Below are 17,989 nucleotides of genomic sequence, written 5' to 3' on the forward strand. Positions count from 1 at the left end.
TTGGCAACAATCACAATCTTGGGCCTTCATCCTATGTTACATGTGACCAGGAACAATCCTCCTAACACAACAAAACAAATCAAAACACAACAATCTTATTCAATCATCCTTCTAAAGTTTTGCATTGTAATTCTAATAGCTCTCATCACTTACTTTAACTTGTGAGGTACTGTCATTGTAAAATCGAGCACAGAAGAATAAATCCCTTACACCAGACTGTACCCCATAGAGCTGATAGTACAGGAGATTGACATACATAGCTGAGTAACAGCAGAGCCACGGCATGGCCACAGTTGCAGCCCCAGACGGTGAGGTCAGTATCCAGAAGGTAGCTTCTTACAAGTAAACATCCGTATATTCCACATGCATAGGTCCCTTCTTTTCAGACGGGAGTGCTAGTTGTTGGCGTGTGTGGTATGTGTTAGTCCTGCTTTGTTCATGTGCAGGGAAGGACAGAGTGAGGGGAGACGTGAGGTTTTATACAGGCAGGGCATCACTGAGGAAGCAGTGTCATCCATAGAAGCCTTGTCACTGACGTGGGCCAGGATGAAGGATGRCCACTGAGATGGCTGGACTCAGCCTGCCTGTGTCCACACACCTTGGCTGGTTAAGACAAGCCATACAGCACCACCACATACAATATGATGATGGTTCTCCATTGATTTTAATATTCACTCTTAGGTTAGGTCTGCACAATTAGAGYTCTGTCTATCAGGCAGACAGATTGTGATTCATGTTTAAAAAAACAAAGATCTTAATAGCTTCAAATGTTAAGAGATGTTCATTTGATTCACATTGAAAAAAAATCCAATAACGCTTTGAATGCATCATAAAACCGTTCAATTACCAAGAGCAATAACAGTTCAAATAAAACAAGTTAATTCATTTGTAAGATAATATATTACTGCACCAGAAGACATCACCAAGTCATTTTCTCTGATTAGTCCAATCAAGCCAAAYTTATATTTGTGCCATTGAACTTCACATTGAGCCAACCTACAGTACATACTGCACAATTTAAGCACTTTCCCCCCAATCCTCTCTTCCCCAAAACAAGTGTAAATATTGGACTATACATAGTGCCTTCCTGTGTTATACTTATGCTCAAATGTTTATTCTGTTCTACTGAGACATTTACTTTATGTTTGTTTCTTATCTTTTCTTATTTCTTATTGTTGTTGCATTGTTGAGAAGGAACCTGCAAGTAAGCGTTTCATTGGACGGTGTACCTACAACTAATACAAACATGAAACTTGACCTTCCTCCCTGGTGCATCCCTCTTTTCCCCGGGGTGGGAGGAAGACTGGGGCCGATGTGAGGAATGTAGCACAGGKGTCAGAAAAGCAGTGGGCTCATGGGAAAGGATTTGTGGTAGGGCTGGATGGCCCCACCCAGCAGAATGAGACCCTGGGTGGAGACCTCCAGGGTCTACAGTCTGGCAGKCAGCAGTCAGCATACACCTCCAGTCTGRACAGAGAGACAGACAGGGCCAGCCATTGCCACTCTCCATCCCTCTGCTTGAAACCTGCCCAGAGGAAGAGGACACACAGAGAGAGATGTGGTGGATCAGTAGGCAACTGGTATAGAGCCACTCCACTGTAGAGGACATTGTGCCTATGAACCACAGTGTCTATGTGTGGAAATAGTCATTGAGCTTTTTCTTAAGGACAAAATGAATGATACGCTCTATGGATTTTCATAACCTTGTAATAGGAGACATATTTGTCACGTCAACCATTCTTAATGCATCATGTATTTTTCCAACAATCCAATACAAAGCCATATCGTCCCTGGCGGGAGGATGAGGACGTGACTTAGTGTGTGTGTATATTATGTGCACGTGTATCTGTTGGTATGAGTAGCGTCGGGCTCCAGGTACAGATGAAGGTTAGTTGATTCACGAATCCCAGTCTCAGCTGTAGCAACTCTCCGCTTCCTCTGACAGCACCGCCAGCAGGACTCCTTTCCTCACCCAGACTCCCCCAGCCTCATCTGAAAACCTGACACACACATCTCACACGTCAGGCTCACACTGCATTTCAACACAAAGTTGACAGTCTTGTGTATGCAATCGTGACTGAGCAAATTAGGCCAAATAAGGCTATTTTGCATTCAAATGGAGTGAGATATGACAGGTAACTGGTCATTTAAACACATTGAAGACCAGTTTCAGAAGCCAATGCAAAGTTTACCACAACGCTGGCATATTCATTCAGCTTTAGTGCCCGACATGTCAACATTCAAGTTCAAGTTTCGCACCAAAAACACAATGTCAACCTTGAAAGAACCTCCCCATCACCCAATAAAATAAGGCATTCGACAATGCCTTTCAAACTCAAAATTATTTGATTTTCCTTTACATCACCTTGCTGGTTATCATTTCCACACGCTGTCTATCCGTATGACTTACTGAGGCCAAATGCTGTGTGTGTGGGGAGGAACAAGGTGGAGTACTGTCCGGTCTCGTAGGCCAATCAGCCCCTGCTGTAGAGGCATTATAGTGTCTGGCGGAAAGCATGTCCAAGAGGTCCAACAGATACACTTCTAGAAAAGGGAACAAAACATGGATCAATAATGTGTTAGAGGATTGTGAGACTGAAGTGTGTAATACRATAGCTTTGGCAATGCTCAACTTTGATTGAAATGAATGTTAGGAATTCAGCAGCCAGTAGTGTATATTTCATCACCTCAATCAATGGAATTGAAACAAACTTTGATGTAGAATGGCAGGACTTTGATGTAGAATGAGAATTCATCAGTGAGTTTAAAAATGAACTGGATGTGATCATCTTCTCCCACATCTGTTTGGCCAGCCAACATGAGAGCAAGGTGAGGTACCATCCGTTGATAATTGGAACAGGTTGCTGTGTCTACTTAGAGAAGAGAGAACTTGGCTGCCTCTCTGTGAGATCAAAGACTGGAGTGTCACCTGCTGCCAGTATGGAATGTCTGAGTGTCACCTGCTGCCAGTATGGAATGTCTCCCCAAGCATGAAAGCAACACCCATGTTTGACATGGACCAACTCTCCACCTATTTTAAAGGGTTCTATGACAACACTGTGTGGCGAAAGCCAGAGCCATTTAGATAGAGATATTGAGATGTATGTCTCTGGTGAAGTTGGCACGGTTAGAGTAACGAAGTAGGAACACATCACACAAAACAACAGATTTCTGCGAAATAAATTCATATTTGTTACAGATGACCACAATTCTGGGATTAGAAACAGTTWAAAAAAAAATCTCAATACCTTCAATATCAATTACTGTAAATACACCAAACATGCAAACATACAATATATTGCTGCCATGACCAGATCAATTTTATCCTGGGGTGCCATACTCACCTTTGGCCACGGCTGGTGTTAGGTCTCCCCTGAATCTCCCATACTCCTCTGGTCCTGTTTGGAGAAGGGACATCCCATGTGTGGACCCATCCTGGGAGGCTCCTTCTCCCCAAGCCCCGAACAGACCTAGTCCTGCCCAGAGAAGCAACAGTCCCAGCCATGCCAACCCCTCCAGGTGCCCTTCTGGTGTCCATCATGTCCCAGGGGAGKGCTAGTSAGGAGGATCTGAGGACACGGTCACAATGACTCACTGTATCAGYGTTGTCATGGCAGCATTCTCCTCTCACACAATGTCGAGATATCCACCACCTGAGCTCTGTGGGTACACACACAATGTCGAGATATCCACCACCTGAGNTCTGTGGGTACACACACAATGTCGAGATATCCACCACCTGAGCTCTGTGGGTACACACACAAGCCCATATCAAACCACATGTGGTTTATCTTTAGCCTACTGAGACAAAGCCAAGTAGCTATGCCAGAAGAGACACAGCTCTCCCCATCATCATAACTACAGTATATCTGCTACATCTAAAGCAGTGAGCTGTGATTTATACATTATATAAGTTTAATAAACATTAGAATCATCAAAGATGAGACCAAAACAACTGCAAAGAAATACATCTCTTGTCCTAATTTCGCCGGAGTCAAAACRTTGTGTTAATCGTGCAAATGTTTTCGGTGTCATAAATCGATTTTCAAAAGATGATTTGTCACCACAGCTTAGTTGACATTTCATTAAAGAGGATTAATATTTTTTAATGGTTCTTTACACAGATATGCAAACATATTTTTTTTCAAAGTCATAGACAGGCATCTAGATTAAATACAGTATAAACAGTGCATTAAATTAGACATGTATTTGTTKATATATACACTACATACAGTCGCTAGTGAAAGTCTACACATTCCTGCCTTAAAATTACACCTAAAAAGGGATTCCATTTGTTTTTTTCCTATCGATCTACACAAACTCCACATTTTCAAAGTGAAAGAAAAWTGTAAGAGTTTCATTCCAAAACGCTATATATAAATGTTCAGACATGTTGGTAAATTAGCTTGTTTTGTTTAAAGAACTTATAAAAGAGGTTGGTGTATATTTTCACCACCTAATCAGGGCATGGGGTTGTTCAATGACAGSCATGTATTTGTTTGATATCTCTAACTTAATGTTTTCATTTCAGAGACAAATAATCATGTTTTGTTGCAAAACGCTATATATCCGCCTCACTGTCAGAGAAATAAGTAGAACTGCTAGTTACAGAGTCAAACACGTCAAATAACACTTTTTTTTATAAAGAMATGTACAAATTATACATTTGTGACATCCTATAGAGTGCATTCGGAAAGTATTCAGACYCCTTYMCYTTTCCCAMATTWWGTTACGTTACAGCCTTATTCTAAAATGGATTACTTAAAATAAAAAATCATCATCAATCTACACACAATACCCCATAATGACAAAGCGAAAACAKGTTTTTAGAAATGTTTGCACATTTATTAGAAAGAAAAAACTGAAATACCTTGAAGTATTCAGACCCTTTGCTATGAGACTCSAAATTTAGCTCAGGTGCATCCTGTTTCCATTGTTCATCCTTGAGATGTTTGTAAATTCGATTGATTGGACATGATTTGGAAAGGCACACACCTGTTTATRTCAGGTCCCACAGTCGAAGGAATTGCCCATAGAGCTCTGAGACAGGATTGTGTCGAGGCACAGRTCTGAGGAAGTGTACCAAAACATTTCTGCAGCACTGAATGTCCCCAAGAACACAGTGGCCGCCATCATTCTTAAATGGAAGAAGTTTGGAACCACCAAAACTCTTCCAAGAGCTGGCCGCCCAGTCAAATTGAGCAATCGGCGGAGAAGGTCCTTGGTCAGGGAGGTGACCAAGAACCCGATGGTCACTCTGACAGAGCTCCAGAGTTCCTCTGTGGAGATGGGAGAACCTTCCAGAAGGACAACCATCTCAGCATCACTCCACCAATCAGGCCTTTATGGTTGAGTGGCCAGGTGGAAGCCAATCCTCAGTAAAAGCACATGACAGCCCGCTTGGAGATTGAACTCTTTGGCCTGAATGCCAAGCATCACGTCTGGAGGAAACCTGGCACCACCCCTACGATGAAGCATGGTGGTGGCAGCATCATGCTGTGGGGATGTTTYTCAGCGGCAGGGACTGGGAGACTATTCAGGGTCGAGGGAAAGATCAACGGAGCAAAGTACAGAGAGATCTTTGATTAAAACCTTCTCCAGAGCGCTAAGGACCTCAGAAGGTTGTCCTGTTGGAAGGTTCACCTTCCAACAGGACAACAACCCTAAGCACACAGCCAAGACAACACAGGAGTGGCTTCGGAGCAAGTCTCTGAATGTCCTTGAGTGGCCCAGCCATAGCCCAGACTTGAATCCGATCGGACATCTCTGGAGAAAATAGCTGTGCAGCAACACTCCCCATCCAACCTGACAGAGCTTGAGAGGATCTGCAGAGAAGAATGGGAGAAACTCCCCAAAAACAAGTGTGCCAAGCTTGTAGCGTCATACCCAAGAAGAATCGAGGCTATAATCGATGCCAAAGGTGCTGTAACAAAGTACTGAGTAAAGGGTCTGAGTTCTTATGTAAATGTGATATTTCCGTTTTTTATTTTTAGACATTTGCAAAAGTGTCTAAAAACCTGTTTTTGCTTCGTCATTATAGGGTATTTTGTGTAGATTGATGAGTAAAAAAAACTATTTAATCAATTTTAGAATGAGGCTGTAATGTAACAAAATGTGGAAAAAGTCAAGGGGGTCTGAACACTTCCTGAATGCACTGTATATATATAAAACATTTATCAATACWGTAATATGAGACCTGTATGTAACGTATTTACATTTGACATTTTAGTCATTTAGCAGATGCTCTTATCCATAGCGACTTACAGTTAGTCCATTCATCTTAAGATTGCTAGGTGACACCCCATATCACAGTCAAATACAGGATACAAACATTTAATTCCAGCTAAACAATGGATATATAGCATGTGCAGCAAACTCCATTTTAATACACATCTAAAATCCATTAACAAAAAATCTGAGAACAGGAATAGTTTACACACATGAAGTTACCCACAAGTAATAATTTCTGATGAAAAAAAACATGTGAAAAATGTGTGGATATAGCGTTTTGGAACTAAACTTTATCGAACATTTTCTAAATTACTAAGAAATACCAACTGAGGATGTATTGATTCGGTCTGTCTTCACACCCCAGAATGAATACTTGGTGGAAGCACCTTTGGCAGMCATTACAGATGTGAATCATTTTGAATAAGATTCTACCAACCTTGCACAACTCTTAGGGCAACATATATATTCCATATTTGACAGAATTGCTCAAGCTCAGTAAATTTGTCTGGAGTCATCGATGGACAGTTTGTTGAAAACATGTTTACTGGAGAACTGAGACGAAGTAGAGACTCTGGACAGGGTGGATGAGGTATAATTAAATGCAATTTATTCAGGATAAAGATATCTGAAATAGCGTGCACGGACCCTTTTCATCAAGCTCAAAATGAACTATCCAAAGAAGCCCAGATAACAGAGGCAATATACATTTATACAGTACAGAAAGTAGGTTGAGTCTGGAAGTTCTAGTCCTCTGGTTGGTTCTGATGAGTTGGGCGAGTCTCCTTCAGGCCAGTATCACTGTCCCATTGGCTCTGAGTAGAGTTCTTTTTCTTCAGAAATGTTCAGCTAAAACAGGTGATTAGGTTTTGCGTAGATGTTCCTATTTTGACAATTTCTGTCTGTCTCTGTGAAATGTTCAGACTGAAGAGGAGTTTTGTGTGTGCGTTAGATGTTCCTGTCTTATCTGTGTTTATGAAAGTTTACTCAGCCCTCTGTCCTTGGGTATGTGTGTGTCTCAGTTTTCTCGTGATATGCAGCACCCGGCACCACTTTTTCTTATCAGTCTTTATGAAAAAGGCCTGTGTCAGCCATCTGTCTTCTGGGTTGTGTGGTTATCCGTATCTGCTATGAGTTTGTGAGTAACCCTGTTTGAAAGAGTTTATGTATAACAGTATTAGCAAATATGCTGTGTATAATAAATGTATTTATTACAAACTAGCAACTCTTCAACTTGTCTCTTGATTTTTTAAGCAATTTAAGTCAGGACGGAAGACGGGACCATTCAGGACACTCAACACCCTTGAAATCTATTCGGGTGTGTCCTTTGCATTAAAATGTGTGTAATCGCCCACAGACAAATAAAACATATCTAGAGTTGGTTTTCAGAAAACTGAGGCAGTTTTCGTCTAACTTTTTACCTGGCGTTTGCTCCTTTCATATTTATTTTGATCCTTACAAACTCCCCTAGTCCCTGCTGTGACAAGCATACTCATATCATATTCTTGCCACCACAATACAAAGGGATCAACAACATTGCATTCACTCCACATTACTGGCCTGTATGACAAAGTGAAAAGAATGAAGCCTGTTGAAGCCACCCATAATCCATCCATTTGGATTTGCAACAAGCCGTTAAGTAATACTGAAAGAGAACACGTCAAAAGACATTTAACTTTTGCGCTAAATTAAATAATACAGGTTTGGAATAAATCAAAATACAACACAACACAGAGTGAAACCCTATGTATTTGAAAGAATTGTGGTGGTAGCAGCATCATGTTATGGGTATGCTTGTCATCGGCAGAGACTGGGAAGTTGTCAGTATCAAAATAAATRTGAAAGGAGCAAAGCCCAGGTAAAAAGTTAAAAGAAAACCTGCCCCAGTCTTCTGAAAACCTAACCTTGGGAAAGAGTTTTATTTTTCTGTGAGACAATTACAAAAAAATKWATGCCAAAGACGCGCTAGAATGGCTTTACAAAAGGTGTTGAGTGTTCCTGAGTGGTCTAGTCTCAGTCYTGACTTTTGCCTGAAAATCAGAGACAAGGTTTGAATAYTGCTGTCCGTCAATGATTCCCAACCAAATTTAATGAGCTTGAGTAATTTTGACAAAAACAATGGACATATGTTGCCCTAAGAGTTGTGCAAAGTTGGTAGAATAKTTTTCTGAATTATTCACAGCTGTAATAGCTGCCAAAGGTTTTTTTGTATTTATTTTATTTAACCTTTATTTAACTTGGCAAGTCAGGTGATTTCACCGAGTACATCTTCGTTCTATTACTATCTTCTACTTTGAAAATGTGAAGTAGGTTGTGTAGATCTGTAGGAAAAATATCAAATTACATTAAAAGGCAGCAAAATGTGAAGACTGTGCAAGGGGTGTGTAGACTTTCACTAGGCACTGTATATACCAGAAAGCTTTTTATTTTCAATACCAGAAATTCAATAGCAACATAAAACTCATCATGTTCCACAGAGCAGTAAAGGCCAGTAGAACATTGGACCAAATACTTCCTATTCACATTTCAGAAATATGTCCACAAAACAAGTTACAACACGGCATGTGATATAATATAAGCTATCTTTTGGGGAACAATCACTGTTCAAAAGCTGTAATGTTGAAAAGTGGAAATGTTCAAATGCTGGGCTTAAAAACCACGCGTAAAYATAATTCTGTTGGGGTCTGATGAGAGAGAACGCCACTGAGTGGACATGGATCCGTCAACTGCACTGAGTCACCCTACTCACAGGCAGGCACATTTTATCACTATCACCATCACCATCCTCATAACCATCATAATGTTGCTACAACACAGAGCTGTATCAGGGTAAAATCTAGTTTTATACAGCACTGTAAACCTGTTAGCAAAAACGGACTCGGTCAGTGTTGAATGACATGGCAGTTAACTTAAAAATAAATCATAGTTAGGAATCATCCATAAAAATATCCATGTTGAAACAATTTGCATCAAATGACAGATATGATTCATTACACAAAAGGAAACAACCTCAAGACACTTGATTCTATTTACAGGAAAACTTTGTAGTCTTTGTAGACTAAACTTTGTAGTCTCTGTAGAAATCCGAGTTGTCTCACATAATTTTCAAATGCTCCAGCTTAAAGAGATTGTCCAGTACTTGTGTTTACTTTTTAGCCAGTAGTTCTCTTTTTAGCCAGTAGTTCTTTTTAGCCAGTAGTTCTTACGAGCCAAAAGTGGTCCCCGAAAATTGCGTACTATGTCTCATATGTGCACCACGTCTTTGCTCTCTCTCTCTCTCTCKCTCTGCTGTGTGATCACTCAAATGGCGAGGGACTGAAGATCATTGATTGAACTCAAATTACTAGGGGGATGGCTCTCGTGGGGGAAAATTTAGGAAAAATGGCACAGCACAGCTTCCAGAAAAACAGTTGCTTYCAAACTAGGGATTTTGTGGCTAATTGCTCATAGATTATGCATGTATGATCTACACATTAACACATCCAGCCCAGAGTGGGAGGTTTAAAAAATACTTAGTAGTCGCCAATGTTTCCAGAGCATGTCTTTAACAGGGTCTGGTTTTCCAGACTATGGACATGACAGCAGTATCCAGCACATGAACATTACACTATGTCTGTAGTTTCCATATAGTTCTGTAGGAGAGGCCAGTCTTGCTGCTGTCCACTGAGGGTCTATAGTTCAGGGCTGGCCCTCTCTCAAGTACTCAAAGTGGTAATCATGCTTAATCCAATGAGGTGACATTGACAGACACCAGCATGGCAGTGGGTYCTCTGTCCAGAGACACACTGAAGGTCACACAAGGACATACCCACCATGAGAACTAGAGATTTGACATGGAATGACACTGGAACACCTCACTTTAGAGGGTTCAAAGCCCCAGAGCTCTGGAAACGTACAGTATCTATCAGGGAAAGSTCATGTCCTTGCTTAACGGGTCCCAAATAACATAACATTCTGAGAACCATATGTTTCTTAGAGCTTGGTGAGAGCGTGGTTGTCCTATGGTTATTTTGCATACCTTCCCAACCTTCCCACAAGGTTCTGGGAATGGTGCAGTATACCCAGCTAGCACATACGTTCTGAGAGCCATATACATTGAGTGTACTCAATATTAGGAAGGTGTCCTTAATGTTTTGTACAATCACTGTATTTCTTCAGCATKACATTTCCACATRGTTCTATTTAAAGTAATGTTCTCAAATTGTTCAGAGAATGTTACGAAACAACATTCTTCTGTAGGAATKTCTGTATAACACTTTCTACAGGTTTCCTCATGGTTCTATTTAAAGTAATGTTCTCAGAACGTATTCTTTGGGAATTTCACTACTTTCAGCCTAACATCTCCTGAAGGTTTCCTCATGGTTCTSTTTAAAGTAATGTTTTTATTTTTTAACCAGGTAAGTCAGTTATGAACAAATTCTTATTTACAACGACAGCGTAGGAACAGCGGGTTAACTGCCTTGTCAGCTTGGGGATTTGATCTAGCAACCATTTCGGTTACTAGCCCAACGCTCTAACCACTAGGCTACCTGCCACCCCAAATTGTTCTCAAACATTAAGAAACTTTCCATAAAAACCACAAGAAAACATGTAGTAATGATCAAAAGTAGTAATGTTACGTTCAGAGGCATGCGTCGAAATTGCTTAAACAGTTTACTTAGAAGCAGCTGCGCAATGCTTGTCTCACTTTTATCAGAACGACGGGATCAATGACGTCCAAACGTCGTTTTTTTCGAGCAACCACCTATTGGTTTGGTATTGTTTTGATAGAGACAAAAAACGCTACCCTGCAACGAGATACGGCGTGTGGGACTTCATCTATAATAATTTGGCAGTTCTAAATTATTTTGACCAGCAGGTGGCCACTAGTGTAAACGTGTTGATCAAGCTTCGAGTAATTCACCTATTTTTGACACAATTGGTGGAAATGTGCAATGCTTTCAGGAAGCTTAGTTCCCCATCACATGTTCCAAGATCATTCTGAGAATGTTATTTAAAAACATATACAGTACCAGTCAAAAGTTTGGACACCACTACTCAGTCAAGGGATTTTCTTTATTTTGACATTTTCTACATTTGTAGAATAATAGTGAGACAATCAAAAATCATGAAATAACACACATGGAATCATGTAGTAACCAAAAAGTGTGTTAAACACAATCAGAATATATTTATATTTCTTCAAAATAGCCACCCGTTTGCTTGATGAAGTTTGCACACTCTTGTATTCTCTCAACCAAAGATTCATGAGGTGTCACTGGAATGCATTTCATTACAGTGTTTAGCTTAATTGGTTTATTTTCCCCTTATTATTCTTCCATGGTCTTGCTTTTTTTGCATGAGCTTTTTATTTGTTTTAGTCACTTTATTTTTTTTCTGTAATATGTAATTAATCAAAATTTACGGTGCGTTTTGCTTGTTAAACAGTCATTTGTGAAATTTCTCTTCCTTAATGCATTTGATGGCAATCCGTTGTGTTGTGACAAGGAGGGGTTATACAGAAGATATCCCTATTTTGGTAAAAGACCAAGGCTACATGCATGGTAAGAACAGCTCAGATTAAGCAAAGAGCAACGACCATCCCTTCACTTACTTAAAATCCTTTGTTGTAGTCTTAACATTCTTGTATACTCCCTGTCTTAAGGGTAAAAATTACCGCGTTCACTAAACCGGAATAAACCGGCTTAATGATCTTTAAACCAAATCTATGGTGCATGAAGAAACAACCTGTCATTCATCACAAACTTTGTGAATATCTGGGGTTTCCCTCTTCACAATGCAGAAAGACTGCATTTAATCAGTGGACACCACTCGTTTTTATTACAACACACCTGTCATAATTGTTTTCTTTACTAAAGTAGAGGTTTATTATTATTATTATTACTGCTAAAGGTACTGCATAGGTGTAAACATGTTTTTTTTKGCAAGARATAGCACTTGTATAGCCTAAGAWAGTAACAGAAATGTGCAGAAAGTAGTTTTGAATGCATTTTATTGAAGGGAAACAACATAACTTTTTTGGCAACATAGTGATATATTCTTATATACTGTACAATAAAGAATTCAACTGCAAAATACTAGTCTTCTCACATTTTTGGAACCACAAGGTGTATAAACAACAACAATAAATAAGAATACAATAAGATAATAGATACAAAACAAAAAYGTGAAGAACATAAATCAATCAACTCTAATTAGCACATGTAGGACAGTATGCAAGTGTGTGTGCATGGACTTTGCASATGTATTTCTCACATGTGCAGCAGATAGTATTTGTTTTACAGTCCTTCTTTGGRGGGCAGAATTGGCGTCTCCTCCTCCTGCCTGCCCCAGCTGCAGCCTCCGGTGGATCAGGACAAGATTCAGCCCACTGAACAGCTTTCACAAGTGCTGCAGAGGCTGCTGTGCGGGGGAGGCGCTCCCTTCTTTGAAAGTGTGGGGTTACAAGTGCAATTTCCCAGCTACTCCAGGAACACCCTCCTCTTGTTCYGCTTATCAGGCATCCAGGTAGGGTTGATCTTGTTCCATATCATGAAGGCATTGTATGAGGACACATCAATGATGTTATGGAAGATGATCAGGGGCCAGCAGGCAGTCATCCTCCTGCAGCTGTAAGTTCCAATCACCATGTCCAGGTTGTACATGCCTCCTTTGTTGTGGTTGTAGTCCAGGATGATGGCTGGCTTCCTGTCCTCACGGATCACTGATCTCAGCCGTTTTGTGCAGTGTGCTCAGGAGGACCACATTCTTGTTCCTCTTTGGGAGGTAAGAAACTAGAGTGGGGTTGAAGGCAAACTTTGATGAGAAGGCCTCTCTCCCCCATGTTGCGAGGAGTGCAGGGGGAGATCAGGCTTGTTCTTTCTAACTGGTTCTTTCTAACTGGTTCTTTCTAACTTTCTAATCATGGTGATCTCCCTCTTCAGGAGCTGCTGGCTGAGTTCATAAGAGGTGAAGAAATTGTCACACGTGACATTGTGCCCCCTCAGTCCATTTGTCACATCAAGCACAACCCGCATCCCTTGGTTCTTCTCCGGGCCTCCACTGCTCGGCTTCCCTGTGTAGACTTGCATCTTACAGCGTAGCTGGAATGTGCGTCACAGGCCACCCATATCTTGMTGCCATACTTAGCTGGCTTGTTGGGCATATACTACCGGAAAGGACAGCAACCTTTTGACAAAAGAGATTACGATCAGTAATTAGTATCAGTGTCACAGAAAACAATCACATAAATCAATGATATTACAGCAATACATAATAAAACTAAAAGTGAAAATCACTTACATTACAGATATGGAAATAAAAATGTACCYCTGAATGGAACCAGTTGCTCATCCACTGTTACTTCAGGCCCAGGGTTGTAGAGGTACGCTCCACCCACTTCTCTCAGACCTCTCAGTTTGTCTCTCACACGTTTTGCAGATCTCACGGTTATCAAATCGTAGCATTCTTGAGAAAGCGGGAAAGACTTCCAGTGGCATCGTGGCACGGGAAATCGCCCTTCCACTCTCTGCATCCCARAGACTACACGTAGCCTCGCCTCGGGACCTATACACACCTAAGATTAGCAGCCCTATGTAGGCACGCAGGTCAATCTCATCCATCCTTTTCCAGTTGTCTTCATATTTACGAAAACCCTCCATATTTTCATCTCCAGGATGATTTTTTCGATGGCTGGTGGGATGAACATGTAGAATGTTGAGGCGATGTCCTGGGCATGGGCAACTGCATGTCTTGTGGGCCCTGGGGTCATCCTTATGACATTTTGTGCTTCTATCCTGGCCTGGTTGTCATATGGTGACAAGGACCATGTTATTTTGCTGTTCTTTGACAAAAAWKTCTCTCTTTCAGCTTGGGGGATTTCTTCTTCATCTGAAGATGATGCATCATGCTCTGGGTTGTATTCTTCCCCATCTTCTTCTTCAGATACCTCCTCCTCTTCTAAATCATTGGTCTCTTGTTCCTCAGATCTATGACCTGTTGGGCGCTGAAACGTGCACTCATGGCTTCAGCAAAGAGAGAACTGGGGGGACTGTCATCTGCAGCACCTTTATAGCCTCCGACTGCATTAGTTAACAATGCTTTCAAGACATTTTTATTTTGTCTGAAATTGTTTTTATTTTGTCTGTGAACTTGAGTCATGTGTGGGGTCGTGGAGGGGAGATGCTGCACATGCACAAGAAAGTTTTGTCTGAGTTCAATCAGTAGCACACAATCCCAATTTCTCATTTTGTGTGTGTGTGTGTCTTTGTGTTTTTTTGTGGTGTGTAAATTATTTTATAACTGCCGGGTCAAAAATGACCCAAACACGGAATCCAAACCGGCTGCGCGCGTGCGCCATCGTGCATAAATGTATTTTGTCCCCCCACACCAAACGCGATCACGACACACAGGTTAAAATATCAAAACAAACTCTGAACCAATTACATTAATTTGGGGACAGGTCGAAAAGYATCAAACATGTATGGCAATTTAGCTAGCTAGCTTGCACTTGCTAGCTAATTTGTCCGATTTAGCTAGGTTGCTGTTGCTAGCTAATTTGTCCTGGGATATAAACATTGAGTTGTTATTTTACCTGAAATGCCCAAGGTCCTCTACTCTGACAATTAATCCACACATAAAACGGTCAACAGAATCGTTTCCAGTCATCTCTCTTCCTTCCAGGCTTTTTCTTCTCTTTACTTTATATTGCGATTGGCAACTTTCATAAATTAGGTGCATTACCGCCACTGACCTCGTTCGTCTTCAGTCACCCATGTGGGTATAACCAATGAGGAGATGGCACGTGGGTACCTGCTTCTACAAACCGATGGGAGAGGCAGGACTTGCAGCACGATCTGCGTCAGAAATAGAACCGATTTCTATTTTAGACGTTGGCAACGCAGACGCGAGCGGTGTGGTCAGCCTATTAGATAATCATTGTACCCTGGTGGTGTACAGCTTACATGGAAATATGAACAAAGGCAATGTTTCACTTTTTCTAATGTTGGGGTCACTCAATCAAATTTCAAGTTGAAAAAATATAATTTAAGGGGTTTTCTCTGCTGTTAAACATAGTGGCGGGTCATTTTTGACCCTTAAGACATCACAAGGGTTAAGACATGAAGGTCAGTCAAGCGCTATCATGAAGTTAATTAGAGTTACCTGCCTCAGATTGCAGCCCAAATAAATCATATAGTTCAAGTAACAGACACATCTCAACATCAACTGTTCAGAGGAGACTGTGGGAATCAGGCATTCATGGTCAAATTGCTGCAAAGAAACCACTACTAAAGGACACCCATAATAACAAGAGACTTGCTTGGGCCAAGAAACACGGGCAATGGACATTAGACCGGTGGAAATATGTCCTTGGGACCAACCGCTGTGTCTTTGTGAGACGCAGAGTAGGTGAATAGATGATCTCCGCATGTGTGGATCCCAACGTGAAGCATGGAGGAGGATGTGTGACGGTGTGGGGGTGCTTTGCTGGTGACACTGTTGGTGATTTATTTAGAATTCAAGGCACACTTAACCAGCATGGCTACCACAGCATTCGATACGTCATCCCATCTGGTTTGCGATTAGTGGGACTATCATTTGTTTTTCAACAGGACAATGACCCAGAACACACCTCCAGGCTGTGCAAGGGCTATTTGACCAAGAAGGAGAGTGATGGAGTACTGCATCAGATGACCTGGCCTCCACAATCACCTGACCTCAACACAATTGAGAAGGTTTGGGATGAGTTGGACCGCAGAATGAAGGAAAAGGAGCCAACAAGTGCTCCCCATACGTGGGAACACCTTCAAGACTGTTGGGAAAGCATTCCTCATGAAGCTGGTTGAGTGTGCAAAGCTGTTATCAAGGCAAAGGGTGGCTACTTTGAATAATTGAAAATCTAAAATATATTTGGATTTGTTTAACCCTTTTTTGGTTACTACATGATTCCATATGTGTTATTTCATAGTTTTGATGTCTTCACTATTATTCTACAATGTAGAAAATAGTCAAAATAAAGAAATTAGTAGGTGTGTCCAAACTTTTTACTGTACATTCTGTTCACAGCATCAACAAAACTCTCTCTATACTCTTAAGTGTGTTCAGGTGTGTTGACCACGCCCACTAATGGGCCACACCTGATCTTAATAAGTGCTTGTTTCCTTTGAAATAGGGTCTTTTGAATAGACTAAAATTAACAGCTTTGTATGAGTTAAAAAAACATGGCATGCTAACTGCATCCTGGTGGCACAGTGGACTAATTCCATGAATAGAAAACAGAAGATTATAGGTTTGAATCTCACTGGCACTGTGCCACAATAAAAAAGAAATGTGTTTGCATGATTAATGCTTMATGAATTTCCATGTGTCCTATCTGTGCTTGGAGTTCAAAACAGTTAAACTACCTAGAATTTACGTTCTCAAAACGTTAATAAAACTTTCAGGTAACCATAGTAAAATGTTCTCAGATCCTCTCTGCAACCTAAAAATGTACTTTACCAGAAGAGACAAAATTTTCACTTCCATTCTCAGAATGTTTAAAAAACGTTGCATTTTACTGGTGAAGAAACTTATGGCTTCGTTGCTAGGACCAAGAACTTACGTTGCCACAATTTCCAAGCAACCAMATGTGMTAGCTGGGTTGTTTTAAAGCAGTGTCTGATGTGACAGCCAATGTATGCCTCGGATCCCTACACACCAATCACTGTTTCATGATCCACAAAGATCGAACAATTGAGAGCTTTCTTCTTATCTTATATGAGGAAAAGAGAACCATTTTAATACATTCCTGCTACTTCAGTCTCACATGCTATTTTCAGCTACATACTGTACTTAAAACATATTTATTATTTTGTCATAGGTCTAAGCAGTGAGGATACATGCTCCCCAGTTATTTGACTTTGTTCAAACAACAATCAAAATGCAACTGGTGAACTTTTGCACTGTACGCCAGCAGTGCACTTCCCATATCTTCCCTGTCTTATTGATTTGGCAAACATATTGCACTCCTACAAACACACACACAGACAGATGCACACTCAGTACACGCCCTGACAGTGTACTTCAGACTGAGGACCCCTGTCTCTCTGGTACCCAGTTTTGCTGTCCATCTTCCTCCTCTTCATCTCCCAGTACCGGACCTAACAGCGGTCATCCTCATCGGTGTCACACAGGAGCTCGCAGGCGGCCAGAGAGCTGGCCTGACCCAGGCGTTTATGGAATTGTCCGTTGGGGACCTGCCAGTTGTGTCTGAGCTGGGGGGCAGAGCTGATGGTGTTGGCCCGACCCAGACTGGTTGCAATGGCCACCTCGAAGGTCAGAGTCTCCTCCAGGCCKGAGGAGTCTGGGCTGTGGAACTCCTCGTGCAGGGGCAGGTATGGCTCCGAGATGTACCGGTGAGGGGAGGGATGTGGGTGACTGACCCCTAACCCTGGGTCACTCACCCCTACTACCACCCCCACCCCCGATCCTGCTCCTGCCACCTGGGCTGGCTTCTCCCCTTCCTCCCTCCACAAGGGCTCCTCCGTCTCTCCAGGGGCTTTCTGGATCTGGGCTCTGCCCTCGCTGACAGCAGGGGGGGRGGGGTGGGCTCGGCATATCAGGGGGGAGTAGGAGATGTGAGGGCGTGGCCGCGATGGCGTCTGGGGGAGCTGCCGACGGCCACTGGGGGTGCTGGACTCAGAGTTAGACGGGCCTGGGCTGCCTGAAGTGTTGCCCTGCAGAGATAAGAGATCTCACACATAAACCAGGCTTTAATGGTGGCAGGGGCGGTTATTGACAGTTA

General features: G+C 41.7%; 1 protein-coding gene across 1 annotated transcript in view; it reads right to left on the reverse strand.

The window, feature by feature from the left end:
* Nucleotides 1–16,235: 16,235 nt before the first annotated feature.
* Nucleotides 16,236–17,989, reverse strand: part of LOC111972209 (voltage-dependent R-type calcium channel subunit alpha-1E-like) — a 121,728-nt gene continuing 119,974 nt past the window's right edge. Inside the window, 1 exon segment of the mRNA XM_070446163.1 lies at nucleotides 16,236–17,921. Within this exon segment, the coding sequence (XP_070302264.1) occupies nucleotides 17,346–17,921 (576 nt within the window). The 3' untranslated portion in view covers nucleotides 16,236–17,345.

The sequence above is a fragment of the Salvelinus sp. IW2-2015 genome, linkage group LG13, assembly GCF_002910315.2.
Source record: "Salvelinus sp. IW2-2015 linkage group LG13, ASM291031v2, whole genome shotgun sequence".
NCBI lineage: Eukaryota > Metazoa > Chordata > Actinopteri > Salmoniformes > Salmonidae > Salvelinus > Salvelinus sp. IW2-2015.